General features: G+C 43.4%; 1 protein-coding gene across 4 annotated transcripts in view; it reads left to right on the forward strand.

Annotated features, from left to right (window-relative positions):
* sez6l (seizure related 6 homolog (mouse)-like) overlaps nt 1-20,008 on the forward strand; it is a 105,507-nt gene extending 85,499 nt beyond the window's left edge. The window contains exons 11-17 of one of the 4 annotated variants that reach the window (XM_085168134.1): nt 10,997-11,191; nt 12,393-12,584; nt 13,196-13,390; nt 18,346-18,381; nt 18,700-18,814; nt 19,176-19,281; nt 19,440-20,008. In XM_085168134.1, coding sequence (XP_085024260.1) covers nt 10,997-11,191; nt 12,393-12,584; nt 13,196-13,390; nt 18,346-18,381; nt 18,700-18,814; nt 19,176-19,281; nt 19,440-19,472 — 872 coding nt within the window. In that variant the 3' untranslated portion in view covers nt 19,473-20,008. Of the gene's footprint in view, nt 1-10,996; nt 11,192-12,392; nt 12,632-13,195; nt 13,391-18,345; nt 18,382-18,699; nt 18,815-19,175; nt 19,282-19,439 lie in introns of those variants that run through there. The other 3 variants (XM_085168135.1, XM_085168136.1, XM_085168138.1) reach the window with 3 other exon arrangements.
* The last annotated feature ends 7,626 nt before the right edge of the window (nt 20,009-27,634 follow it).

Genomic DNA, 27,634 nt, shown 5'->3' on the forward strand with positions numbered 1-27,634 from the left:
CAGGGGCCTGTCCTTCCATGATGGTTCCTCGTCTCCCTCCTCTTTCTTGGGTTTCTGCTGCCTGAGGTATTCACTGAGCACGCTGTCAGTTGGGGCCATCTTCGTGATGTATTCTTGGATGTTCGTTGTCTCATCCTGGACTGTGGTGCTGACACTCACCAGTCTCCGACCCCCTTCCTTCCGCTTAGCGTACAGCCTCAGGGTGCTGGCCTTGGGGTGAAACCCTCCATGCATGGTAAGGAGCTTTCTTGTCTTTATGTCAGTGGCTTCTATCTCCTCCTTTGGCCAGCCTATTACCCCAGCAGGGTACCTGATCACGGGCAGGGCGTACGTGTTGATGGCCCGGATCTTGTTCTTACGGTTCAACTGACTCCTCAGGACTTGCCTGACCCTCTGCAGGTACTTGGTGGTTGCAGCTTTCCTAGCGGCCTCTTCATGGTTCCCATTCGCCTGCGGGATCCCCAGGTACTTGTAACTGTCCTCCATGTCTGCAATGTTGCCTTCTGGTAGTTCAATCCCCTCAGTTCTGACTACCTTCCCTCTCTTTGTTACCATCCGACTACACTTCTACAGCCCGAACGACATTCCAATGTCATTGCTGTATAGCCTGGTAGTGTGGATCAGTGAATCAATGTCTCGTTCATTCTTGGCATACAGCTTGATGTCATCCATGTACAGGAGGTGGCTGACAACTGCTCCGTTCCGTAGTCGGTATCCGTAGCCAGTCTTGTTAATGATCTCACTGAGGGGATTCAGGCCTATGCAAAACAGCAGTGGGGACAGAGCATCTCCTTGGTAGATCCCGCACTTGATGGTGACTTGTGCTATGGGCTTGGAGTTGGCCTCTAGTGTTGTACGCCACATCCCCATTGAGTTCCTGATGAAGGCTCTTAGGGTCCCATTGATCTTGTACAATTCTAGGCATTCCAGTATCCAGCTGTGGGGCATTGAGTCATAGGCCTTCTTGTAATCAATCCAGGCAGTGCACAGGTTGGTCAGTCTGGTCTTGCAGTCTCAGCTGACTGTTCTGTCTACCAGTAGCTGGTGTTTTGCGCCTCTGGTATTCTTGCCAATTCCTTTCTGTGTCCCGCTCATGTATTGACCCATGTGCCTGTTCATCTTAGCCGATATGATGCCTGACAGGAGCTTCCATGTAGTACTGAGGCAGGTTATTGGTCGGTAGTTGGAGGGGACTGGTCCCTTCTTGGGGTCCTTGGGGATCAGGACCGTCCGACCTTCGGTTAGCCATTCCGGGTGTCCCTCGTTAACTAGCAGCTGGTTCATTTGTGCTGCCAGACGCTCGTGGAGTGCAGTCAGGTTCTTTAGCCAGTAGGCGTGAACCATGTCGGGCCCTGGTGCTGTCCAACTCTTCATACTGGAGACCCTTTCTTGGATATCTGCCACTGTGATGGTTACTGGACCCTGTTCAGGGAGGTCGCTATGGTCTGCCCTCAGATCCACTAGCCACTGAGCATTGCCGTTATGGGTTGCGTCCTTCTCCCATATGCTCTTCCAGTATTGCTCCGTCTCCAGCCTTGGTGGTGCTGTTCTCTTATTATTGTTCCCTTGCCACTGAGAGTACACCTTTGCTGGTTCTGTGGAGAACAGCTGGTTTATTCTCCTGCCTTCTATCTCTCTGGTGTACCTCCTCAAGCGGCTGGCCAAGGCTGTGAGTCTTTGCTTGGCAGTTTCCAAGGCCTCAGGTATGGACAGCTTGCTGTATTTCTTATGCACCTTCTTTGTCGCACCTTTCTGCAACTCCGTTAGTTGGCTAACCTCCCTCCGTGCTACTTTGATCTTGCCCTCTAGCCTCCTTCTCCATGGAGGGTACTGCCCCTTGTGGCTGTTCAACTTGTAGCCAAGCATCTCACTATATATATATATATATATATATATATATATATATATATATATATACCAAGTGGCATGGTTTTTGTTTTGCCATCAGTCTGACTGTGGTGGGGAAGAAGCTATTGAAAAACTTCTGCTCTACTGTGTCTTAGGTCATGTGTGCAGTTCTTGGGTCAGAGCTTTTGTCTGGATGGAGAGAGTCCCTGATAATTCGCTCTTTTCCCTCTTTTTCGGCAGCACTGTGTGTGAGTCCATAGGTGGAAGTTTTGTTGTGTTGCTGAGATTGGGGTTCATCCTGTAATCTCTTATGAACTACCTCCACTGCTTCAGTGAATGGCACACAAGTGAAGCGCAATGTGGCATCATGCAAGGCCATTGTTTCATCTGCCTCCATAATGACATCTCTCACCTTCTCAACAAAATCCAAGGTGTTCTGGATGTGGTGTTCAGAGCTGCCTACCAACGGGTTGAGGATCAAAGCCAGAAACTTTGAGATGTTATAGGTGACTGAGCTGATCATACAGACAATTGGTCTTAAACATACACCCTGTTTATGTAACTTAGGTAAACCATACAGACTTGGTGTAGCTTCCCCTGGGTCTCATTTTAGGGGCTCATAAGTATTTTTGTCACTGAGCTGTGTGAAATTTTCTCATGATAGTCTTTCTGGTTTAGCAAAACAACTACCCTTGTCTGCTGGAAGGATGAAAATGTTTTTCTTTTTCTCTGTTTGGGTGAATTGCCTGTCAGACAAATTTTACACCCACTTGTCCTCATCCTCGGAGTGGCATTTCTTCTAGCTACTGAGGGCACTCTCCATGTTTTTGTTTGGTTTCTGACGCACAAAAAATAAGTCAAACTCAGTTTTTTTGCTTGGCCTTAGACTTTTCATGCTGTGCTAGACGAGCCTTTTCAGTTAATTTAAACACCTTTCGAGGAATACTCTCTAAAAGCATTGTAAGACACTATCAGATCCGCTCCTCTTTAGATTTGAGCACATCAATGGTAAAAATGTATTTGTCTCAGCTATTCATTGAGGATCTGGTTCTGTGCCTTCTGGAGAATTTTTGTTGCCCAGAGGCCCGATCAATGGTCATTGATCAATGATCTCTGATCACTAGCGGTTGATCATTGTTCATGACAATTTGCATATTAATGAAGAAACTGACCTCACAGCCCATTGTTCGCCAGCAGTGCTAGTTTCAGTCATTGTGCAAATTTACTGTTTAAAAGGTTGGGGAAACCTGCAGTTAGCTGAGACGGAAGAAGTCACTTGGATGTGTGATGAAATGTTTCTCCCACATCCAGATGAACAGAATCAACTTTTTGGGATTTCCTCACCTGGATGATAGAGATATCTTGATGTATCCTCAATCAATCACCAACAATTTGCCGCTTGGAGATTATAAAGATATTGATAATTTTATTTGTCAGGGTTTGTTGTTATGGCTCTGGGCAGAAAATAAACTAGGCATGAATGATAACAAACATGTATCCGATATTATATCTGTCAACAGGGTGCACTGAAGGGTATCAGTTGATGGAACAGCTGATATGGACTGGTTTTCTGATCTGTAGGGATTGAATTTGTAGAGTTTACACTGTGCATAATTTATTGTCTGTTATTTTTTTTTTAAAGTTTAAAGGTTGTGGTAGAAAACACTGGGTTGCCAGCTTAAGCCCACAGAAGGGAAGTCAGAAGCATTAAGTGCTAAGGCATACTTGTTTTAAACTTTGGTTATCACTGACAATCAGAACACAAAATAAAAAGACACTGGAATTATCATTTAAATAGTTTTTAACTTTAATTTGCTTTTCTAATTAATTTCAGTTTTCTCCATTCTCAAGCTGCCCACTTTATTTTTCATCTTCTATTTTCTGTCCTCTCATCTTTACTTGTTTTTTTTTTTTACTTATATTGCTCTGCTCCTATTCAATCACATCCTATTTATTTCAAAAATCATGCTCATCCATAAACAACCCTGAAGTTTCACAAAAAATCTAAAGAAGCTCTCCTGCTCTTTTATACACTGTATTCTGCAGTGCTTCCCATATCGACACTTTATAGTAATTTCAATGGCAACTTAGACACACTGTACAATTTACTCGTCACACGCTCACTGCAGGTTTCCCCAGGGATTATATTAAGTTAACAGTATGACTAGATAGTCTGCTGTCTTTGACTATATGTGGGTGCTGCAGTGTGTGTTTGTGAGGAGAATAAATTACAAAGCACACACACTGAGGCTGCACAGAAGAAGAGACTCAACTCAATAGAAATGAAAAACTGATTCAAGAACTTCGGTTTACAAATCCCTAGAGGCCCATTATATCCTATAGTGTAATGCAATACTTTACACTCTCTGATCAATCATCAGAATTACATATCTTCAGTCTGCACATTGGTCCCAGCAGGAGACTGCTTACGTATGTCTCTCTTGGCTAACTTTTTAAAAAAAATCAAACAGCATTAACTTTATAAGTATTCAATATTTAGGAGGAGCTTCTGAAATTGGTTTTGTTTATTTTTTTGGTTTGCACTTGAGACATTATAACTTTATATTACAATTGCATTACAACATTATAGGGAAAATAACAATAACTGATTATAAAGAATTTTTTTGATATTAATATTGATAATTATATTTATCTCTATTTGCTATCATGACTCTGGGCAAAGAATAAATGTGTCACGGCGAGTGAGAAGAGCCGTGTAGAAAAGGAAAAAGAGGATCCAAGGAAACAAAAAAAGAAAACAAGGAGCACAAGAGTCCAGAGTAAACCAAAAACAGGTCAACACAAAACAAGACTATTCATGAGTCCACAGGAAAGTCTGGGGGTCGACCTGGAGGCCGACAACACAAGAGCCAAAACAGTTCAGGGGCCGACCGTGCACACGGCAACGGCGGGCAAACAGTTCCGGGGGCCGACCGTGCACATGGCAACGGCGGCCACAGAGCAGTTCTGGAGGCCGACCGTGCACACGGCAATGGCGGCCACAGAGCAGGTCCGGAGGTCGGCCGCGAGGCCAGCGGCGGCGACGAACTCTTTCCGGAGGCCGTCCACAATGGCCATGAAGCCAACCTAGAGGCCTGGAAAATGGCCGCCAGAGGCGAGGCAGAACAGGCCGACCGGGCTCTGACGGCAGTGTCGCAACCGCAGGACCAGATGAGGCAGGACCAGATGAGGCAGGACCAGACGAGGCAGGACCAGACGAGGCAGGACCAGACGAAGGCGGAGCTGAGGCTGGACCAGACGAAGGCGGAGCTGAGGCTGGACCAGACGAAGGCGGAGCTGAGGCTGGACCAGGCGTGGATGAAGACACAGAGGCTGGACCAGGCGTGGATGAAGATGGCAGCGGGACGGCTGTGGAACCTGACGGCAGCGGGACGGCTGCGGAACCTGACGGCGGTGATGCTGCAGGAGGTGATGTGGATGCAGGCAACGGTGTAGGAGACACAGGGGATGATTCAGCAGGTGGTGGCTGAACAAACTTCCCCGGACCGTCAGCAGACGTGAGGATGTGCTTGCTGGGTCCTCCAGGACCCCCAGCAGACGAGGCGTGGTGCTGGGTGGGCTCCTCAGACCCACCAGCAGACGACACTCGAGGCTGGATGGGCGACTCGGGCCCTCCAGCTAACGTGGCTTGAGACTGGACGGGCTCCTCGGGCCCTCCAGTGGAAAAAGACACTGAAGCAGACGGTACGCAGACCTCTGCCAGTGTGGACACTGGCTGGGACTGAGCAGCACAGTGGCTAGACTCATTCAGCAACAGTGGGATGCAGTCCTCAGAGGGCTGAAAGTGTTCCCCAAGACACTCAGCAGAGGACGGAAGCGGACGGGTGGACTCACTTGAACTCTCGGGGGGGGGGCTGAGAGCCGAGACTGTTCTGGTGAGTCCTCCGGGTGAGCTGCTGGCGCTGGCGTCTTGACCTCTAGGGGTCCAGAGTTGGCTGATGAGCGACACCCAGCCTCTGGGGAGGCCCTAGAGGGAGCAATTGTCTCAGAGATGGTCAGCTTAAGAGAACCAGCAAAAGTTTGTATGAAGTGTGTTCCCTGCTTGTAATGCGGCGGTGAGGATGAAGACTGAATGAATGAGTGAGTAGGCTGCTGAGCTAGTGGCGACTGAACTGGGGGCAGCGGGCCTGCTGACTGAACTGGGGGCAGCGGGCCTGCTGACTGAACTGGGGGCAGCGGGCCTGCTGACTGAACTGGGGGCAGCGGGGCTGCTGACTGAACTGGGGGCAGCGGGGCTGCTGACTGAACTGGGGGCAGCGTGGCTGCTGACTGAACTGGGGGCAGCGTGGCTGCTGACTGAACTGGGGGCAGTGTTACAGGCCTGGCATTTGACTGGGATGGAAGTGAGGATGGGACAATGGAGCGGACACGGTCATAAACATGGAACGAGGGTTCAGAACAGGCGGTCTTAGAGGCTATGGCCATGGGTGAGAAATCAATGTTATCCTCAGTCGAAGCACAAAAAAATAGCCCCAGAATAAACAGTCACAGAAGCAACAGAGTCAACAAAATGTCCCTTTTACTCACCACAGCCGGCTGCTCTGACATTCTGAACTCCGGCTGTGGGGTGGCGCGCCGGCGGCGCAAACGTCGCTTCCTCCGTGGAGACGGCTCCGACGGGCCGGGTAACTCCTCATCCGGCGGTACGGATGGCACGTCCTCCGTTGAAGCGAGCGGGCGAGCAGTAGCGGCGGGGGGGTGGAGGTGTAGTTCGTGGAGAATGAAGTTTTGCACGAGCGGGTGCAGTGAGTCCAATAGCCAGGGATAATCTAAAATAAGCTGTTGTAGCCTGACTTCCAGAACGTAGAGAAACGCTTCTCCCTCATGCTCAAGCCACAGGTTGATTAATTTTGACACTGAGTCCGTTATGAGCTGTCGAAGCTCCGTGGGTGGGGTGAATGCCGCTAGATCCATATCTGGCTGGTCCGTACTGTCACGGCGAGTGAGAAGAGCCGTGTGGAAAAGGAAAAAGAGGATCCAAACGCAGGCAGTCGTGAAGGTGATTTATTGAACACAAAATATAGAGAGGCAAACGGCAAAACGGAAAACTAAACTATACTGGGACAACTAAACTACAGAGCATGAACAAGAACACGAACCTGAACACAAAGGAAGGAAGACGATGGTACATGATGGTGACGGCAGGGAACACACGGATGAAACATGGTGGGAACGCAGACGGACCAGCAACTACAATGACAGAGGACACGACTTAAATACACACAGAGAAACACGGGAATTACACACAGGTGGTGGACACAGCTGGGAATAATCAACAAGATGAGACAGAGGGAAAACTGAACACACTCACATGAGACGCAAACCTTCACAATAAAACAGGAAACGAGAACACTACACCAAGACGCAGACCTGACACTGAGAGACAGACAGAGAATGACACATGGAACCTGAACTAAACCAAACGTGAGATACAACCGAGAACAAATCCTTAACATGAATAAACAGAAACATAGAATTCTAATAATAATAATAATACTCATAGCGCCCAAAACCACGACAATTATTCAAAAATAAACTAACAATCAAAACTCAAAATACTGGGTCGAAACTGACCCAGAACCGTGACAAAATGAGTCATGAATGATAACAGACATGAGTGAGAAATGACATGGGGTGGAGGTGGGTCGCAGATTGGCTTGTAGAGGAAGCTGCAACCGTATGCAGGCCAAAGCAAGCTTAATATTGTGTTCGATATATATAAAAATCTAAAGCATCTTGAGGCAACTACTGTTGTGATCTGGCGCTACATAAAATTAAAATTGAAATGAAGTGATAAGGTCTATCTGCATTAAAAAAGTATAGACAATGCTGTATATGATTGATCACATAATTATATTATGTATGAACTACTTTTCAATACTGACATCGGAGAAGAAGTCCAAATAGAATAAAGTGATTTTCACTGCAGTCCTTTATAAGTCTTCCTAAGTCTCATTTGGAGGACTTAAATGGTTGTCTCCCAAAATTTGCCTTCAGAAAGGGCAACTTATACAAAAATCTATGCCATTAAGACAGTTACAAAAATAAGTGTGTCCATGCCAGCTTTGTTCCTCTTTGTATTATTAAAATAAAAAGGCAGATCTGCCCAAGACCTAACATAGCAGGAAGGTTTGAACTGCACACTTTAATGCTGGAAAGATCAGATGATCCAATCCAAGATCAAATCAATTTGTTTAAAAAAAAAACCTACTCAATGATGAGGAATGCATTGATCTCATTGAATCTCATTCTGTGTAATTAATTCATGATGTCTGAGGGCTTCTCACCATGTTACAGATGTACCATAGACAAATTTTCAATGCAGCCTCTTTAAAGCTACACTAATCACTATTTTTTATATAAGCAGTTTTTCAAATGACTTAAACAATTCAAATCAATTATGTTTTATTGATTGTTTTTGACTTATTGAGTTGAGCAGAGACTTGCAAATGGGGCAAGGGACAACTGAGACAATATATACAAAAATTGGTGACAAAGAAAATACAGAAGGAGGGAACGAGAAACATGGAGGAGGAGTGCGAGGGACATGGATGGAAAAAGATTTAAACACCAATGACTTGACACAGACTCTTGTCACATACAGGCAACACAGGGGAGAGACCAAGACACAAGAGTAACCTAACAAGAAACTAAACTGTGAATACAAGGGAACTCAAGAACTTGGAAAGAATAAACTCAAGATTGACTAGTGAGACTTGAATATCATCATCAAAATATAAAACAATCAACAAAACACAGGAAACTCAAAATACTGGTACGACGACCTAAAACAATGACAGTATATTAAGTGGTAATAAGTAGGAGTAACAGTTGGTATCAGTGCTATATACTGTCAACAATCAGCAATGACCTGGAAAATACTCTAATACTAAAATAATTTTAAAACTTGTAAACATTTTTAAAAAATGCCTAGAAAAGGTTCTAGTGTATTTTCTTTCTTATTCCAAATGAAGGTAAAATTTATTAAATGAACATCACATTCTTTATGGGATGATGTGAAACATCAGCTAAGAACGTGAACTCACAAAACACAGATTGTCAGTCAGATCATAGACTTCTATAGAATCAGTCATAGACATAGTCTAGACATAATGCAAGTTTAAGGTATATTCATTTATTTTCCACATATAAGATTATATTAACGGATATTAATAAATATATTTAATTTTCAGTATAGTGTTGAAAAAGTACTTCAAAAAAAGTGTTTGGTGGTGTTGTCATAGGGAGCATGCAATGCGTAAAAAGACATAAGTGCAATATCCTTCTTTGACAAGTGCAATATCCTTTCATTGAGTTTTGCAGAACTGTATTTGTGTGTATTTATACTTTTACATTTACTATTTTATTTTATTATACTCTCAATTTTATTATATTGTTATTTTATTCTGTGGAATGCTGAGTGAAAGCATGTAAGAATGTATGCATGCTAGCTCTGCTCCAGTTTTGCTGTACAATGCCTAAGTATAGTGATAATAAAGGAATATAATTTTTATAATCAGGAAGAGGTGCTAGGCTAAAACTAAACCCTTGTTCTTGTGTTAATCCTACACACACTCAATACTTCCCAAGGGCTTCATGGTTTGCACTTGGTCAGCAACTATCCTTTAACACCGCTGTCACAAGCTCACTGACCTAATAAATCAAAAATATGATATTTCTATGGATTTTTCTTCTTCTTCTTCTTCTCCTTCTTCTTCTTCATGTCCTTCAATGAGGGAAGACTAAGTACTACTTTGGCTCATTACCCTACCTTCAGGTGGAAAAAAGGGTGAAGACCCACCTGTGTAACTTCATTAGATATCTCTGTAACGTAATACATATGTTTGGATTTTCTTAACATAGTGTGATAGTATTTAATTATTAACAATTTTGTTAAGAATTTTAGTCTTTTTTGATTGATTAAAGTAAAAATCTTATATAGGAAAGTAAAAATATTAGGAGAAAACTAGTTACTGTAATGTATGAAATTGAAAGCAGTGAAATATTGTGAGACAGCAAAACAGTGGCATACCCTGAGACCAAAAAAACAACATCAATGTGAAGTGCCAATTGATAGAAGTTCTTGCTTTTTTTTTTTTAACGCAAGTTGGTAATCAATCTTGCTAGCATTAGATAACAACATAACAAATACCTTGCCTAAAGGTGTTTGCTTCTTCACCAAAAAAACAAAAGTGAGAGTCATTGCAAAATAGTTTGAACAGCACGATGCTAATGCGTTGATGCCAAAGTGCTAACATTGAGGCTTCAAGATGTGTTGTCTAAGCTGGCTATGTTCATCATTTATGCACAGTGTTGTATTTGTTTTTTCTTTCATTAGAACTCTTTGAGGGAGCACAAAGTCAGCCATTTGTATTGTTTTAACTCAAAGGTATGACTTTATTCAATTCAATTCAATTCAATTTTATTTATATAGCGCCAAATCACAACAAATGTCGCCTCAAGGCGCTTTAAGTGTCCAGAATCTGCTGGAGTAAGGCAGCAGCAGAGAGTCACATGAGAATGTGTTCATTTAAATGCATTCTGTTACTTTGCAGCAACCCCCCAAAATTATGACTGGTGGTACATCAATACAGCCAAGACAATTACCTGAGAGCTTTTAATAATTTTGTTGAGGACGCCTTCAGTGGAAATCTGAATTTAAACTCTGTCTTTTCATCAGCAGCTTTAGTAGCAAGGTGTCTGTGCCAGAGTGAATGTACTGGAGAGTTGATATTTGAAGACAGTCCATCACTGAGGAAATCCATACTTCCATCATATTCTATCATATTGGGGTGGCTGTAGCTCAGGAGGTAGAGCAGATCATCTACTGATCGGAAGGTTGGTGGTTTGATCCCTGGCTCCCTCTAGTCTGCATGCCAAATATCCTTGATATCCTTGGCAAGATATTAGTCACTCTCCAATGCATCCATCGGAGTACGAATGTGTGTTATTTTAGATAGTAATACAAAAATATTCACTATTTACATGGAAATCAGCTGTGCTGTTGTCTTGACTTGTTTTTTTTTCTTGACTTTCAGCTACCTGAACTAAGCCTGAACAATATATATTGGCATCGTAATAATAAAGCCATTAATCAGAATGTCTCTTGTCTTGTGACTCTTGTCAGAGGTGTCTCGAAACGACTCTTGTCCAGATCTGCCTGAGATCCAGAATGGCTGGAAGACAACATCCCATGTTGCACTTGTGCGAGGGGCTTGTATAACCTACCAGTGCGATCCTGGTTATGACCTGGTGGGGCGAGAGACTCTCACCTGTCAGCTGGATCTTTCCTGGAGCTCACAACCCCCATTCTGTGAAAAAAGTCAGTTCTGCTTGTTTTATTAGTTTGTACAATAACCTTTATCTGTTCTTCATGGAATTAATTAATTTTAGGTATTTCCTTGGTCCCTACAGGAGGAATTTTTAATATAGTTGTTGACAAATTGGCCATTCATCTACTGCCATGGGCCTCATTTATCAGTGTGATTCATCAATATTATCATGCGCATGCGCATGAAATTGTCCAAAATGTCTTGGTAAGCTCGAACTAAGGGGCTAAGCCCAACTACTTAAAAACAACTCCACACTATGGTCCCCCTCTACCAAACTATACACTTTGCACAGTGCAGCCAGAGAAGTACCCCTCTCCTGGCAACTGCCAAACCCATACTCATCCATCAGATTGCCAGATGAAGAAGTGTAAGTTGTTGCTCCAGAGAAGGCCTTTCCACTGCTCTAGGGTCCAGTAGCGGTGTGCCTTACACCACTGCAACTGACGCTTTGCATTCCATTTGCGAGGGTAGGTGTGTCTCTGACAGCATCACCACCATCTCACCGCTGCTGTACTCCCTCTATACTTCTGACTGTGTGGCCACTCATGGCTCCAATACCATTGTGAAGTTTGCTGATGACGCAGTGGTGTTATGCCTCATCTCCAACAACGATGAGGTGGCCTTTATGGACAAGGTGACGAACCTGGCATTGTGGTGTCAGGACAGCCACCTTCTGGTCTTGCAAACCAAGGAGCTGGTGGTGGACTTAGGAAGGAGTAAACACCAAGTCTACAAGCCCCTTATCATTAACAGCGCTCTAGTGGAGAGGGTGTTGTCCTTCAAGTATCTCAGTGTCCACATCTCCTCAGACCCGACATGGTCTGCTCACATTAAGGTCCAGTCCAAAAAGGCTAGGCAGTGACTGTACCATTTCCAACAACTGAGGAAGTTCGGGGTCTTTCCAGTGATCCTCAGGACTTTCTATTCAGGCACTGTGGAGAGCATCCTCACACATATGTAACTTTTACTGCTTGGAACCATATTTGTGCATTTTGGATCTCAAACAAGTTACCTTGAATTAAAAAAATTAGCCCTAGCAAGTACATTCATGTAGATTGTACCTGCTCTGCTCTTGGGCATATAATAGTGTCTATCTCTGGGCTTATTTTATTTTTTATCAAAATGTATTGTTGTTTTTATAAAATTATATCTCTTATCATTCATCACAGTCTCTGCTGTCTTTTTTCTCAGTCATGTACTGTTCAGATCCTGGCCATGTTGAGCATGCTACCAGAACCCTGTCTGACCCGAAACTCCTAGTGGGGACAACCATTCAGTATAGCTGCAACACAGGCTTCATCCTACAGGGCGGCGCCACTATCACATGCTATGGACGTGAGCCAGGAACGCCTGTGTGGACATCTCATCTGCCTCACTGTGTCTGTGGGTATTTGAAAGAATGTTTCCAGACATAAAAGAAGACATGGGAGGTTAGTCAGTTCTCAACCGGCAATTGCTGATATGTATTTTAGCAAACTGGTGAGCTGAAGGGTCCCGTAGTTTACTAGTAGCATCAGAATTTCAGAAGCCTATCAACTGGATAGGGAGTCGCATATGACACTTAACTGAAGATAAGAGGCTCTTTTCCCTGCTTTTTTCAGTCCAAAATGAGTGGGTTTGTGTGATTTCTTGCAAAAAAGGCCTGGCTCTCTCTTTCCTCTGCTGACAAAGATCACAGCGTCTCTGCATGCCAGAGACGATGCTTCATCACTCGCATTTTATCTCAGCAGTCATGATATTTGCGTGTGTGTGTGTGTTTTCAGGGTTATTAATGTTTGGGTGAAGTGTTTGATATGTAAATGTGATGCTAATGCACCATAGCAATCAACCCTCAGCCACCTGGAGGTGGAGGCGGAGATTATCCGTGAGTCATGTCACCTCAGCCAGGGTTTGTCAAAACCTGTCAGTTGAGCTATGACGCAGAAACCTCTGATTTGTGCTGAGAAACTCAATGAGTTCCATGCAGTTTCTTTTTCTTTCTTCTTTTTATCTAGCTGAGGATTCTGTTTCCTGTGAAAACCCCGGTCTCCCTGACAACGGCTACCAGATCCTGTCCAAGAGACTTTACCTGCCTGGCGAGTCCCTAACCTTTGTCTGTTACCAAGGTTACGAGCTCATAGGAGAGGTTGCAATTAAATGCATCCTTGGAAATCCTTCTTTTTGGAGCGGCCCACTTCCACTCTGCAGGGGTGAGATTTTTGAAGGACATTTTATTTTAATATACGTTATTATAGAAATTTTTTAGAGGCTTTGGATTATTCTGATTCACAAGAACACTAACTCCTGTAAAGTTGCGATCAGACGTTTATATCCACCCATCATGCACATGAATGTAATGGAAATATGGGGTTTCTAACGATGTCTTTGAACTGTCAGAAGTCAGAAGTATACATACAGGCTTAAATTAAAAAAATAAAATAAAATAAAATATATATATATATATATATATATATATATATATATATATATATATATATATATATAGCTCCCCAGAGCTGCGCACCTGCTGCAGCCTCTCTATGCTGCCTTGAAGGGTAAAACAGCTAAGGACCCGATTGATTGGCTCCCTGAATGCATCCAGGCATTTTCTGGGGCCAAGACCGCGCTGGCAAATGCCGCCCTGCTGGCCCACCCTTTTCCGTCGGCGGAGATTGCGTTGACCTCCGACGCGTTGGACGTGGCGGTGGGTGCAGTGTTAGAACAGCGGGTCTCCGGTGTCTGGCAACCACTCGCTTTTTTTAGTCGCACGCTTAGGGACAGTGAGCGCAAATATAGCATTTTTGACAGGGAGTTGCTGGCCCTGCACCTTGCGACACGGCATTTTCGTTTTTTTCTCGAGGGTCGGAGCTTCACCGCGTACGTCGATCATAAACCTTTGACATTCGCGATGTCCAAGGTCTCTGATCCGTGGAGCAGGCACCAGCAGCGCCAGTTGGGAGCCATTTCCGAGTTCACAACTGACATTCAGCACGTGGCTGATAAGTCCAACTGTCTATCCCGCGTGCTGGTTTCTCCCGTTTATGTTGGCATAGACTTTGAGGCTATGACCGCTGACCAACTCAGGCGCGCCTCGAATCCTTCCGCGTTCCAGGGAGGCGTTTTGATCATGTGCATGTGGATCTGGTGGGTCCTCTGCCGCAGTCACAAGATTTCACGCACCTTTTGACTGTAGTGGACCGCACAACCCGCTGGCCTGAGGCAGTGCCTCTGGCGTCCACTACAGCAGCAGCAGAGGCCAGGGCATTTTTGTCAACGTGGGTTTCGCGTTTCGGTCCCCCCGCCGACATCACCTAAGACAGGGTCCCCCAGTTCGTTTCCGAGCTTTGGTCTGCCATGGCTGACGGCCTGGGGGTCAAGGTCCACCGAACCACTGCGTACCACCCGCAGGCCAACGGGATGTGCGAACGTTTCCACCGGTCGCCTAAGGCCGCTTTCCGTGCTTCTCTCACAGATGGCAACTGGGTTGACCGCCTTCCATGGGTTTTACTGGGGTTGCGCTGCGCGGTTAAAGAAGACCTTGGGGTTTCCCCGGCTGAACTTGTCCTCGGTCAGCCCCTCCGGGTCCCCAGGGAATTCTTGCCTGAGAGCCCACCCCCGTGCTTCGCTCCCTCTGTGCTGTCTCTCCGTCCCCCAAGAGACTCATTTTCTCTTCCTGGCCCAGTGCACCATTGTGTGCCCGACACCTTTGTTCCGAGGTTGTTGGACTCTTCACAGTTTGTTTTTGTCAGGTATGACGCTCATAGGCCTCCGCTGCGTCCACTGTACGACGGCCCCTTTAGGGTTATTCAACCGGGCCAGAAGCATTTCCTTTTGGATTTTGGGGGTCGGCAGGAGGCTGTTTCTATTGACAGACTTAAACCAGCACATGTGCTTCTGGATGATCAGGTGGTGCCGGCACAGGCCCCCCGCCGTGGCCGCCCGCCTTCCACTGGACTGGACAACCCTGCTTCTTCCTCTGGGAGCGCCCCCCACCTGGCAGGGCCCGAGCTATCTTCAGTTTTTCCTGACCGCCCATGCCAGCCTGGCCCTCAGGCTCGTTTCCCCTCCGCCAGCTCTCCACCTCCCCGGTTCAGCCGTTCTGGACGTTTAATTAAAGCAAGGGTTCTGGACTAGGGGATAACCCTACTGGGTGTTCGGGGGGGACATGTGTGGTGGACCACTGGAGGGCTCCACTCACACCCAGTTCTCAGGAAGTGTTGTTGCTGTGTTTTGGAGGGAAAAGTGTTCAGTTGTGTGGTGATGAGTAATAAACGAGCAGTGTTAATCGAGAGCTCTCGTGTCGTCTGTGTTTACCTCCACAATATATATATATATATATACATATATATATATCCTTCAAGTTCGGGTCCTTTACCAGAGGCCTGGGAGCTTGAGGGTCCTGCGCAGTATCTTAGCTGTTCCAAGGACTGCGCTCTTCTGGACCGAGATCTCTGATGTTGTTCCTGGGATCGCCTAGCTTGGGAGTCACCACACCTAGTGCTCTGATTACAACTGGGACCACTGTTACCTTCACCCTCCACATGTTCTTGAGCTCTTCTCTGAGCCCTTGGTACTTCTCCAGCTTCTCATGTCATTCAGAATTGCTACATCTCTCACTGCGGCCATCTTTCTCTGCTTATCTATCACCACTATGTCTGGTTGGTTAGCCATCACCATTTTATCCGTCTGTTTCTGGAAGTCTCCTATTTTAATGTCGGAACTTGTTTCTGTATATTATGCTGGCCACTTGGTTATGGTATTGTCCTGCATAGCATTCCACATATGCCCTGCCTGCTAGCATCTTGCAGCCTACTGTTATGCTCTGGATTGTCTCAAGGGCATCTTTACACAGCCTGCACATGGGGTGTTGTCTGGTATGATAGACCACAGCCTCTATGGATCTTGTACTCAGAGCTTGTTCCTGTGCTGCCATGAGTAGTGCCTCTGTGCTGTCTTATAGTCCGGCTTTGTTCAGCCACTGGTAGGATTTCTGGATGTCAGCTACCTCCTCTATCTGCTGGTGGTATATACCATACAGGGGCCTGTCCTGCCATGATGGTTCCTCCACTTCCTCGGGTTTATTGCTGCCTGAGGTATTCACTCAGCACGTGGTCGATTGGGGCTATCTTCCTGATGTATTCCTGATGTCCCCTGGCTCCTTCCTTCTGCTTAGCATACAGGTTCAGGGTTCTGGACTTGGGGTAAAACCCTCAATCCATGGTCAGGAGCTTCCTGGTCTTGATGTCAGTGGCTTCTATCTCCTCCTTTGGCCAGCTTATTATCCCAGCAGGGTACCTGATCACGCGCAGGGCGTAGGTGTTGATAGCCCAGATCTTGTTCTTACCGTTCAGCTGACTCCTCAGGACTTCCCTGATCCTCTGCAGGTACTTGGTGGTTGCAGCTTTCCTAGCAGCATCTTCATGGTTCCCATTTGCCTGTGGGATCCCAAGGTACTTGTAGCTGTCCTCTATGTCTGCAATGTTGCCTTCTGGTAGTTCGATCCCCTCAGTTCTGACTACCTTCCCTCTCTTTGTTATCATCCGACTACACTTCTCCAGTCCGAACAACATTCCGATGTCATTGCTTTATTTCCTGGTGGTGTGGATCAGTGAATTTATGTCTTCTTCACTCTTGGCATACAGCTTGATGTCATCCATGTGGAGGAGATGGTTGACAATTGCTCCATTCTGTAGTCGGTATTCATAGCCAGTCTTGTTAAAGATCTCACTGAGGGGGTTCAGGTCTATGCAGAACAGCAGTGGGGCCAGTATGTCCTTGGTAGATCCTGCACTTGATGGTGACTTGTGCTATGGGCTTGAAGTTGGCATCTAGTGTTGTACCCCACATTCCCATCCCCGTTCTTGATGAAGACCCTTAGGGTCCTGTTGATCTTGTACAATTCTAGACATTCCAGGATCCAGGTGTGGGACATCGAGTCATAGGCCTTCTTGTTATCAATCCAGGCAGTGCACAGGTTGGTAAGCCTACAATTGCAGTGTCGGGCGACTGCTTGGTCTACCAGTAGCTATCTATGTGTATAGCCTATATACTATTATTAATTCATTATGTAAATCTCCAATAATCTAGGAAAATGAAGGCCATGTCAAAGTTTTTGCATGTCTTTTCCATGCTGTTATCCTTGTATAGTTTTTGCTGTTGTGCTGAAAACTCAAGGAGATGAGTGTCAGGGTCAGAGTGCTGTCTCACTGCAGGGAATTTTCAGGCTGAATCCTCCTGAAGGTTCCCAAGCTCAGAGAGAGTTAGGAGAGAGAAAAATACAGAAAATGTTGGACATACCTGTGCAGGCTTGGACAGGTAAATGCAGGACATAATGTGTTTTTTTTTTTATTACCCAGATTACTTTAGAGTAATGAATTAGTTGTCCATGTTAAACAAAGTGTCACTAGTCACTATGAATTTGTGCAGTTAATATGTACTAATACAGTGATTAATTGGATTAGTGTGATATTTAGTTTAATTCATAATTTATTTTTGATTCTTTTACTGTATATGGTTAATTTTTCAAAGCTGGAGGCATATTTAAAACATCTTTTGGGTCTTTCACCTTCCCTCTGCTTTTACCATCACCTGAGCTGCCACATAATACAAATGGTAACATTCCATAAAATTGCAAAGCCTAAAAACAAGAAATCTTTAATATGCTCTGTGAATTTTTATTTATAGACATTTATCACAAAAATAGCTGGCTGTGTCACTGAATATTGTGCAAGTATCATTTTGTTATACCATATTCACAATGGACCAGCATTATGGTTTGGCTGGGGCTTATTGCTAAATTCTGGAAATTACTGAGGCTCCATGAGTCACCTTTTCTGGAAAAAAACAAGCATCTCTTACTTGCTTAATAGCTCTGTTTAACCCAAACCTCAATCTTTAAACTGAAACAAAAATAATCCCATGGAATTAATGTTGATGGATTAAATAAAACTGATCAATTAAATATTACATAGTCTCCTATTTCACAAATTGCTGTGAGACAGGGTTGAATTGGAATACATAGGAAAAGAAAGCTTGACAGATATTAACAATAGGAAGAGTGGGCATTAGCGAACATACAATTCAAGAGAACGTTATGTAAACAAATTCAACATAAAAAGTTATGTCAATTTTCATATGCACTGACTGACAGAATGATGTCTTGCAGCCAACCAAGACTGCTTTGGCAACCATGCTTTGGAAGGTGAGTGTCTGTGTACAGTATGTGCTGTGGGCTAAAACCCTACACAGTCTGTTTTATAGAATTACAAAAAAAACCCCTCAAACAAACCACCTCACAGGCAACAAAGCTTTACCTATCTGTGTGCTCTCCCTGCATTTGCATCAACTTCATTCCCATGTTTTGTTTCTACCTCCAGCTGTGTTTATCCATGTGATTTCACAGAGCATCCACCTATGTTTGCTAAACAACCTCTAATGAAACCTTTAGAAGATTTATGTATTCTCTGGATAATGATCTGCAGTTAAATAAACCTTGTTTTATTCATGTTTTGTCTGTCAGTTGCAGAAGCGACTGCAGGTTCCCCTTTGGATGGAGGAAACATAGCACTGGCCATTTTCATCCTCATTCTGTTGCTGTCTGTGCTGCTGGGAGGAGTGTACGTCTATGTCACTCGGTAAGATCCTAGACCATGAAATTTATATACAAGGGTGAGACCTTAATTGTTTCTAACTGTTATTGTCTTGATAACATTTGTTTGATTAGCACAGTCTGGGTCACAGCTCATACTATGCAGGCTCTTGGTCAGAACCCCATTGGTGTCACCTTTTAACTCACTGCTATAACTGTAGCAAAAAGTTAGGGGTCTTTCACATAATCTAGACCTCAAAAGTAATGCAACATATTTGTTTCTTAGAAAACTAGAAGCAAAGTCTTTGGCAGTCGCACACTGGCGCTGAGCCATTGTGAAGGAACAGGTACTAAAACTCCGAATTTGTGTTTTTTTGTGTCTGTTTTTTCCTCATTATGTATATTAGGTGCAGATATAACTCCAACTTAAGGCTGCCTCTTATCTACCCTCACCCTTACCGACAGATCACTGTGGAGACAGAGTTTGACAACCCGCTCTATGAAACAGGAGGAGTAAGTGCTATTCAGTTAAGTTCGAACGAATTGAATTGAATTTTATTTAGATACTGCCAAAATTGCAACAACAAATACCTCAAGTGTGGGGTAAAAGCTGCAGGAGTACATTCAATGTGTCCATTCCTTTGATTTAATAATTCTCATTTCAATTACAGCAGGACACTCGAGAGTATGAAGTATCGATATGAGAATCTTCTCAAAAGATATTTGTGAAGCGTGACAAGACTGACCGCCCTGACCTAACTCTTCACACTCTCCTCTCTCGCTTCTCCACCCAGGAGGAGGCGATGTAAATACAAATAATGATGTCCAGCCCCTTCTGCATTGATGGATCCTGTTCTCTCCTTCTCTGATGTGACAGCTTTTGTAGACATTATGGGAATTATGAGAGGTTACTTGAACCAAAAAGGAGAAAGACAATTGATAGTCAGCAACTAACCAGTCTACCAGTCTGGGAGAGGTTGAATGATAGAGGAAATGGGGAAAAGGCCCAAATAACATCTGAGAACATCAAACATGGGTCATTTTCACACATGTACTGCAGTTCCTAACTTTTCTAGATAATATCTAATTGAGGTCTGAGAGTTGGATTGAACATTAGGCAGCCATTAACTTGCCAGCTGCCTAGTCTGTGTGATAGCAGGACTAGTGCACCCACTAGTGCAAGTAAATGCACGAGTGTGTGTCATATGTGCTGCCTAATGCACACACTATACAAGCAACTTTCTCACCTAAAACACATGAATCATTTTCCAGAAAAACAAATTCCTCTGAAGTATTTCTTGTTGTGTATTACATATAAGGAAAAATATGGAAAATATTCCAGTTAGGTTCTTGTGAAATTGTCTGAAGTTCATGTGTGAAAATGGCTATTGTGGGAAATGAAGGAGGGGGGGATAGGAAATGAGAGAAATGTGGGTATCAAAGCACTTTTTAGTATATTTTTCTTGAGAGGTGAAGTTATAATCCTTAAGATTTAACAGATTTTTGAAACTATTTATCATGATTTTTTTCTGCAGTAGTCTTTGAATAGTCTCAAATTCTGTAATTCTGTAATCTCTATACATTAATTACCAGTTCCAGGCAGCATTCAAATTGTCTTTACACAAAGAAGATATTCACAGAAATCAAGACTCACAAGTATGCACAGCAGAGTGCTGTATCATTAATCAAATATCCACTTAAATGTTGAGAAATTTCCAGAAAATCTGCAAAGGATCCACCTTATTATGTAAATATAAAGAGCTGGTTTATAGAGGTTAGCAGTTTTGTTTTGTGTTCCTCTCACTGCAGAAGAACAGTTAATGTGAAAAACATCTCTAATGTATTTATAAGTTCCTTTTCTGTACCAGATTAAGCTTAATGTTTATACTCTGAAACGCTGTTGAGCTAGTTTCAGTTTGAAGACTCCAGTTTTAAAAACTGAGACTTGTGACTGTGAAACAATGAAGCACATATGGCTGCCACCTAGAGACTACTTACTGTATATATTTGAAATCACACAAGTATGTCTTTCATTCTTCTTCTGTTGGTACTCTTTTCCCATTGCCATGCTTCCTCAGGATATGGCTAATTCTAACATTCATCCATCCATTCGCTTCCGCTTATCCTTTTCAGGGTCGCGGGGGGCGCTGGAGCCTATCCCAGCTGTCATAGGGCGAGAGGCGGGGTACACCCTGGACAGGTCGCCAGTCTGTCGCAGGGCCAACACACAGAGACAGACAACCATTCGCGCTCACATTCACTCGCACATTCACACCTAATGGCAATTTGGATTTTCCAATTAACCTATCCCCACAAGCTGCATGTCTTTGGACGGTGGGAGGAAGCCGGAGTACCCGGAGAGAACCCACACAAACACGTGTAATTCTAACATTACCATTGCATTTACTTTACGATGAATTCCTATCTGTGTTTAAGCAACTTTGACTGATTAGCACTTGTGTGCTATTTTCAGTAAAAATTTACCTCAGCGCATGTATGATCAGTGTACATGAATAGTCATTGTGATATGCAGGTTTGTTTGTATAGACACGGGCCGTTTCAGAAACTGGATAAAAACAGCATTTCAGAAAACATTTTTTTTTACCTGTTGTGTAGTTGTAAGCTAGCCTTCTAGTAAGTTCCTGTTAAATTCAGCCTTTGACTGAATTCTGCAGAAACTCCAAGAAGCATTTTTTATGTTATTTCCATAAAGTCTCTCTGTTTTTTTCTTTTCATCTTTGTATGTTTATGATTCAGGATTTCGTATACAGTGGTCTCCAAAAGTATGCTAACAGTACGGTAAAATTTCACTTTACTTTAGCATCCATTTTTATCACATCATGCAAGCACACCAGCTTAATGGATACAGAACTTCTGCAGAATAAGAAACAATAATATGAACATTTTTAAACAGAATTTATAGTGACTACCTGTTTCAGATGTACCTCAGATGTTGGTGCCCAGTGCCCAATGGAGCTGTGTGGTACAGCCCATCTGATAAGTGTGGATATTTTCAGTAAGGTTATACTATATAATCAGTCTATTACTTAACACTAGTTAGCTGATATTTGTGTCTTTGTATTGTACACATTCACTTTAGCAAAACAACATGCTAAGCATGCTCACTAGCATTACAAATTATTTTGTGGCAACACTGATCTTACTTAATACATCTATGGTCTGGTAAAAGCGCCGTTTGTTATTACTATGGTAAACACAAGTGTTCTTAAATTACCCAGGACTGAAATCTTAAGGATTACAACTTCTAAAATGTCATATAGAATGCTAAAGGTGGGTTTATTTCACATATCCATTTCATATTCACATTCATGAGTCATGAATGGTCCTGTCTTTTCGTAAACTGGAAATCAATATTTAGAAAAAAGTAAAGGTCAGTGCTTTCTTTTATTTGTTACCCAGTCTGACACAGGATTTGCAGTACTGTTGTTATATTTCTCTCACATGTAGTTCAATTGATGGACTGTAACAGACTGGCCTCAGTATTGCTGGGTCTGGACTAGCAGCGTAAATAGTGTAGCTGTAGTTAACTTATTGGTTTTCTGGTACAAGCTCAGCAAACCAACCAGATGATGTATTTATTTTGATGTACTGTACATGTGATGTTTTATGCGGATGGATAAATGTACATTTTCGTTATGAGAATACAAATGTTAACAGTTTCCCTAAATAAATGGTAAAACCTTAAAAACTTCAAAGGATTCTTTTTAAACACTGAGGTATTTTGTTTTGTCTTATTTTGTTAAAGGAAACCAATGGAAAAATGATTACACCTTTTTTTTTTAATCCAATGTCTAGCCAGACAAGACATCTGATACTCCCAAAAAGTTGATTTTGTTCATCTGGACGTAGCGATTTCAGTGGAAGAAACATTTCATCACTCATCCAAGTTACTTCTTAAGTCAGCGTCCCTCCTTGTACAGGATGTGACTTCCTTATCATTGAAAGAGTGGTTACTGGCCTGTAGGTGTGAATAGACTGTGGAGTCCTGGCCTGACGAGTTAGCTCTTTTGTGCTATCCACTTAGCCGGAGGTTGCTTGGTTTTCCTGATGTATAAATCATGGCTATCCTCCTGGCACTTAACAGCATACACCACATTAGTGTGGGCGATTGTGGCTCAAGAGTTGGGCGTTCGTCTTGTAATCAGAAGGTTGGTGGTTTGAGCCCCGGCTCCGACAGTCTCAGTCGTTGTGTCCTTGGGCAAGACACTTCACCCGTTGCCTACTGGTGGTGGTCAGAGGGCCCGGTGGCGCCAGTGTCAGGCAGCCTCGCCTCTGTCAGTGCGCCCCAGGGCAGCTGTGGCTACACTGTAGCTTGCCATCACCAGTGTGTGAATGGGTGGATGATTGTGTATAGTGTAAAGCTTTGGGGTCCTTAGGACCAAGTAAAGCGCTATACAAATACAGACCATTTACCATTACTCAGTTTGTGCCAGGGAGATTTCCATCAGTAATGGGGAACATTTAAGAGTTATACTGTAAATCAACGCATACGTATTGACTCTCATTGTATAAGTATTGACTCTTACTCTGTTTGTGCCAGGGAATGGATCCTTGGAGTGGACCAATTTTTGGCGCAGTGTATTTTAGAGCTTGAAAGCCACAGAGACACGGTCGGCTGGCTGTTGCTCAGGTGGTACCGCAGGTCACCTACTAACCCGGAAGGTTGGTGGTTTGGTCTCAGTGTGCTCCAGTCTGCATGCCAAGTATCCTTGGGCAAGATACTAACCCCATGTTACTCTCTGAGTACTCTTTTCGTATGGGGCTTGGGTTTTTCACATTAAACCCATATGGGCAATCCCAAGTGGGCACTTTTAGTAGGTCCTAGCTGGGTCCAAAATGGGAAACACACGTAGGACCCACTTGGGTTTTCCACTTGGGTTAGACATGGGCAAACACAGTCATTTAAGGATAGGCTGTTGTTGTGTGCCCCATATGGGGCAAAGTGAGGTAATCATTTCTTTAGCACTGATGACACAGGTGGGGCCCACCTGGTCAAACTATATGGGTCGCACATGGGCAAATGCAAGTCAGACCCTGAAAACATGTCTATGTGGGCCCCATATGGGTTATGTTAAGTTAATATGGGCATATATTTTATGTGGGCTCAAGATTGTTTAGTATATATGGGACCCACTTGGGTTTCTCACATCAAATCCATATGGGCAAAACCAAGTGGAAACATATAGTAGGTCCTTGCTAGGTCAAACATGGGCAGTGTTGGGTAAGTTACTTTAAAATAGTAACTTAGTTACATTACTAGTTACTTCTATCAAAAGTAACTCAGTTACTTCAAGTTACTCGTTACTTTCAAAGTAACTAGTTACTAGGGAAAGTAACTTTGGTTTTACTCATAATTCTCTTGTTAATGTGTTGCTTCCACAACTTTGCCAGTCTTCTAGCTTGCTTACTTGCCACAAGTGCACTGTGCCACCTACCAATAGAAAGGAAAAGATAATGTGCATATTTCCACGAGAGAAGTCATTGACTGCTGCCATGATTCTATCCTACGTCACAGCGTCATGTGCGCTTTTTACATTCAACACAAAAACTGCAGTCGTGGTGCTTTGATTGTACTCAGAACTCAGAAATTCTGCCTTCTGAATAGGAAGATGTAGGTAACACCAGACTGCAGATGAGCTGCATACAGGGCTGGACTGGGACAAAAAATCGGCCCGGGCATTTTGACTAGAGACTGGCCCACCATTATAGGAAAAATCATAAAGCCTTTGAATGAAAACAAACGCTGTTGTGACAGTGATGTTCACTGTTTTGATGGTATATATGCATCAATCTATCAATCCTTTGTTGTAAGATTCAGATAATTATTTTTTAAAAGCTAGACATTTTAAATGAGAATAAGAAAGAAAAGTATTTCTTTGTGCCCCCCTCTCCCTTTTAATGCCCTACCTGGCCCCCCTGGCAAAACTTTGCTAGATCCGCACCTGCACAGTTACCAGCTGTCAGCTACCTAAAAAGGATCCTGGAGTTATCTGTCTCTCAGAAACAGTTCATAACTTCCCTTCAACTCATTTATGTCACCTAAAAGGTAAACCTGTTTCTCCATCACCTGTTCAGCTCTGATGATTCAGTAAGGACGTCTCCTGGTTTCATCTTCATGTTTCCCTCTCACCAGATAACCAAACCGATATCATGACCAGCAGCGTTTTTGCAGCTGTGGCTCCAGCAAACATCAGCTGATACTAGAAATTAATATTAAATAAATTCTAACAACAGCTGATCAAGCTTAAACGTGCTGCTGTTGTTTAACGCGACATCGGCTGGTTTCCTGTTTCTGGCGCAAAGTGGGCGATAAACAAACAAGAGAGAAAAGCCAATCAGCTGATCATTGATCAGTTTTCATTCGAAGTAGAAACGGGAGAGGGAGGGGGGAGAATGAGAGACGAAGAGGCAGCTGTGCAGCAAAGACACAGAATAACTCCAGCTTTGTGTCTTTTTCATTGTAGCTGAAGTCTGGGACAAACTGTTCCTTTTCACCTCAATAAGAAACGCGTAATATTTTCTCTGAATACCAGACGGGACGGTTGGCAACTCTAATAACTTATGAACAAAATAAAGTTCAACATCATTAACTTCATAGCACCCACCCAGCTGTATAGAAACTCCGTCATGCTAGCTAGTACGCAGTACGGAAAAAGTCAGAATAACGAAAATAAACTCCACCTAAACTTGGTTTATATCTGACCCAGATAGACTGCAGGTCATAACTTCTTACCTGAAGTTCAGTTCACACTTGGACCGGCGGCCGCCTCGGGTCTCTTTTCCTTCTGCGTCCCCTTTCCCTCATCCACCTGCTGGCCTCCACCACTTGCTAATGTTATTGAATCTGTGGAAGCTCCGCGATAGCCACCACACGAAGTAACGAGTAACGACCCTATCTAAATCCCAGTAACGACTAACGCGTTCCTGATTTTGGCATAATAACTAGTTACCGTGCTCGTTACCACAATAATAACGTAGTTACTGTAACGCGTTACTTAATAACGCGTTAGTCCCAACACTGAACATGGGAAACACTTCACTTGGTTGAAAATGGGAAACACACGTAGGGCCCACTTGGGTTTTCCACTTGGGTTAGACATGGGCAAACACAGTCATTTAAGGATAGGCTGTTGTTGTGTGCCCCAGGTGTGGCAAAGTGAGGTAATCAATATATGTTTTAGTATCGATGACACAGGTGGAGCCCACCTGGTCAAACTATATGGGTCACACATGGGCAAATGCAAGTCAGACCCTGAAAACATGTCTATGTGGGCCCCAAATGTGTTTTGTTAAGTTAATATGGGCATATATTTTATGTGGGCTCAAGTTTTTTTTTATAATATATGGGACCCACTTGGGCTACGTTCACACTGCAGGCGAAAGCCCATCAAATCCGACTTTTTTGACCCTATGCAACCCATATCCGATCATGGTATGACCGCGTGAACAGCACAAATACGATATTTTCCAATCCGATCTGGGTCACTTTCGTATGTGGTACTGAATCCGATACATATCTGATGTTTTCGAAAGCGACTGCTGTTTGAATGGTCATGTCGCATTAACTCCATCTTTTACATCAGTGACACAAGACAGACACCAATTATCAGCGCCCAAGAAGACACCGTGAACGCTTCCTGACCATCCCGTGCAGATGTCAGTGAAACTGTTGGGTGCACCTGTGGATGCATAAAAGGCAAAACACAGAGCCTGTTTCTTTGACATGGGAAAATCAAGAGATATCAACCAAAACACCAGGAAAAGAATTGTGGAGCTCCATAATTGTGGCTCAATTTTGAATACAATTTGGTGCCATTTGCAATTAAGAAATACATAAAATTTCTCTCTTTACTCTTAAATTTAACAAATGTGTTTTTTTATATTTATCAATCTAAAAAAAATAAACATCTAGTCTGATTTGATGTTACAACTAAAAAAGTGTTTTTATCTGAAGAGTTTGTAAATATCTGGTTTCCACTGTATATTTGATGATGTTGATGTTTGGCTTGATTGTCAGCACAAAGAGGGAGAGAGAGGAACAGAGAGGGAGAGAGAGGAACAGAGAGGGAACAAGAGCAGGTGAGACACACATGTTAGTCAAATGGTTGTTTGCCAAAACTCATCAGAACATGTATCTAGTACCTAGTGTATCTTTTTAGATACCATTTGTTACTTTTCAAATTCTATATTTATTAAGTTATGCAGGCTTGTTTGCACAACAAGGCTAAATAATTATATAAACTTTTCTGAATCTAAATAGTGTACTTTGGTAGAATTAAAAAATAAGTGTAGTGCAGGTCTATGATGATTTTTAGTGCTACTATCATCTAGTTTTGATTCTGGTTCTGTCTTGGTTAAGTCCTAAGTAGTCCTGATTTTGAACTGCTGTAGTCCTGTTTTAATGCCGGATCAGTTCTGGGTCTGGTTGAATTGGGGTTTAGTCCGCGTGTCTTGATACAGCCCTCATTTTGTTCTGCCTTGCTGCTTAATTAAAAAAACTAGTTTAAGGTGTCCTGCATATGTGATATATTTTTTTTTCCTATATGAAGTCATTCTTTTTTGAACAAAACTCAAAACACAGCCTAATAAATCTTTCAGCCCCCCTGGGTAGTACATGCATACTACCCTTTAGGGCTAAGCCCTGGGTGTATAAAATGTCTGGCTCCGCCTCTGGAGTCAACAGTATCCATGACACACAATGTAACGTTCGATAATGTGTCATGCGCAAAAGCATCAGCTCTAAGGCTACGTTTACACTGCAGGCGAAAGCGCATCAAATCTGACTTTTTTGACCCTATGCGACCCATATCCGATCATGGTATGACAGTGTGAACAGCACAAATCC

Source organism: Neolamprologus multifasciatus, chromosome 7, assembly GCF_963576455.1.
Source record: "Neolamprologus multifasciatus chromosome 7, fNeoMul1.2, whole genome shotgun sequence".
In the NCBI taxonomy this organism is placed as follows: Eukaryota; Metazoa; Chordata; class Actinopteri; order Cichliformes; family Cichlidae; genus Neolamprologus; species Neolamprologus multifasciatus.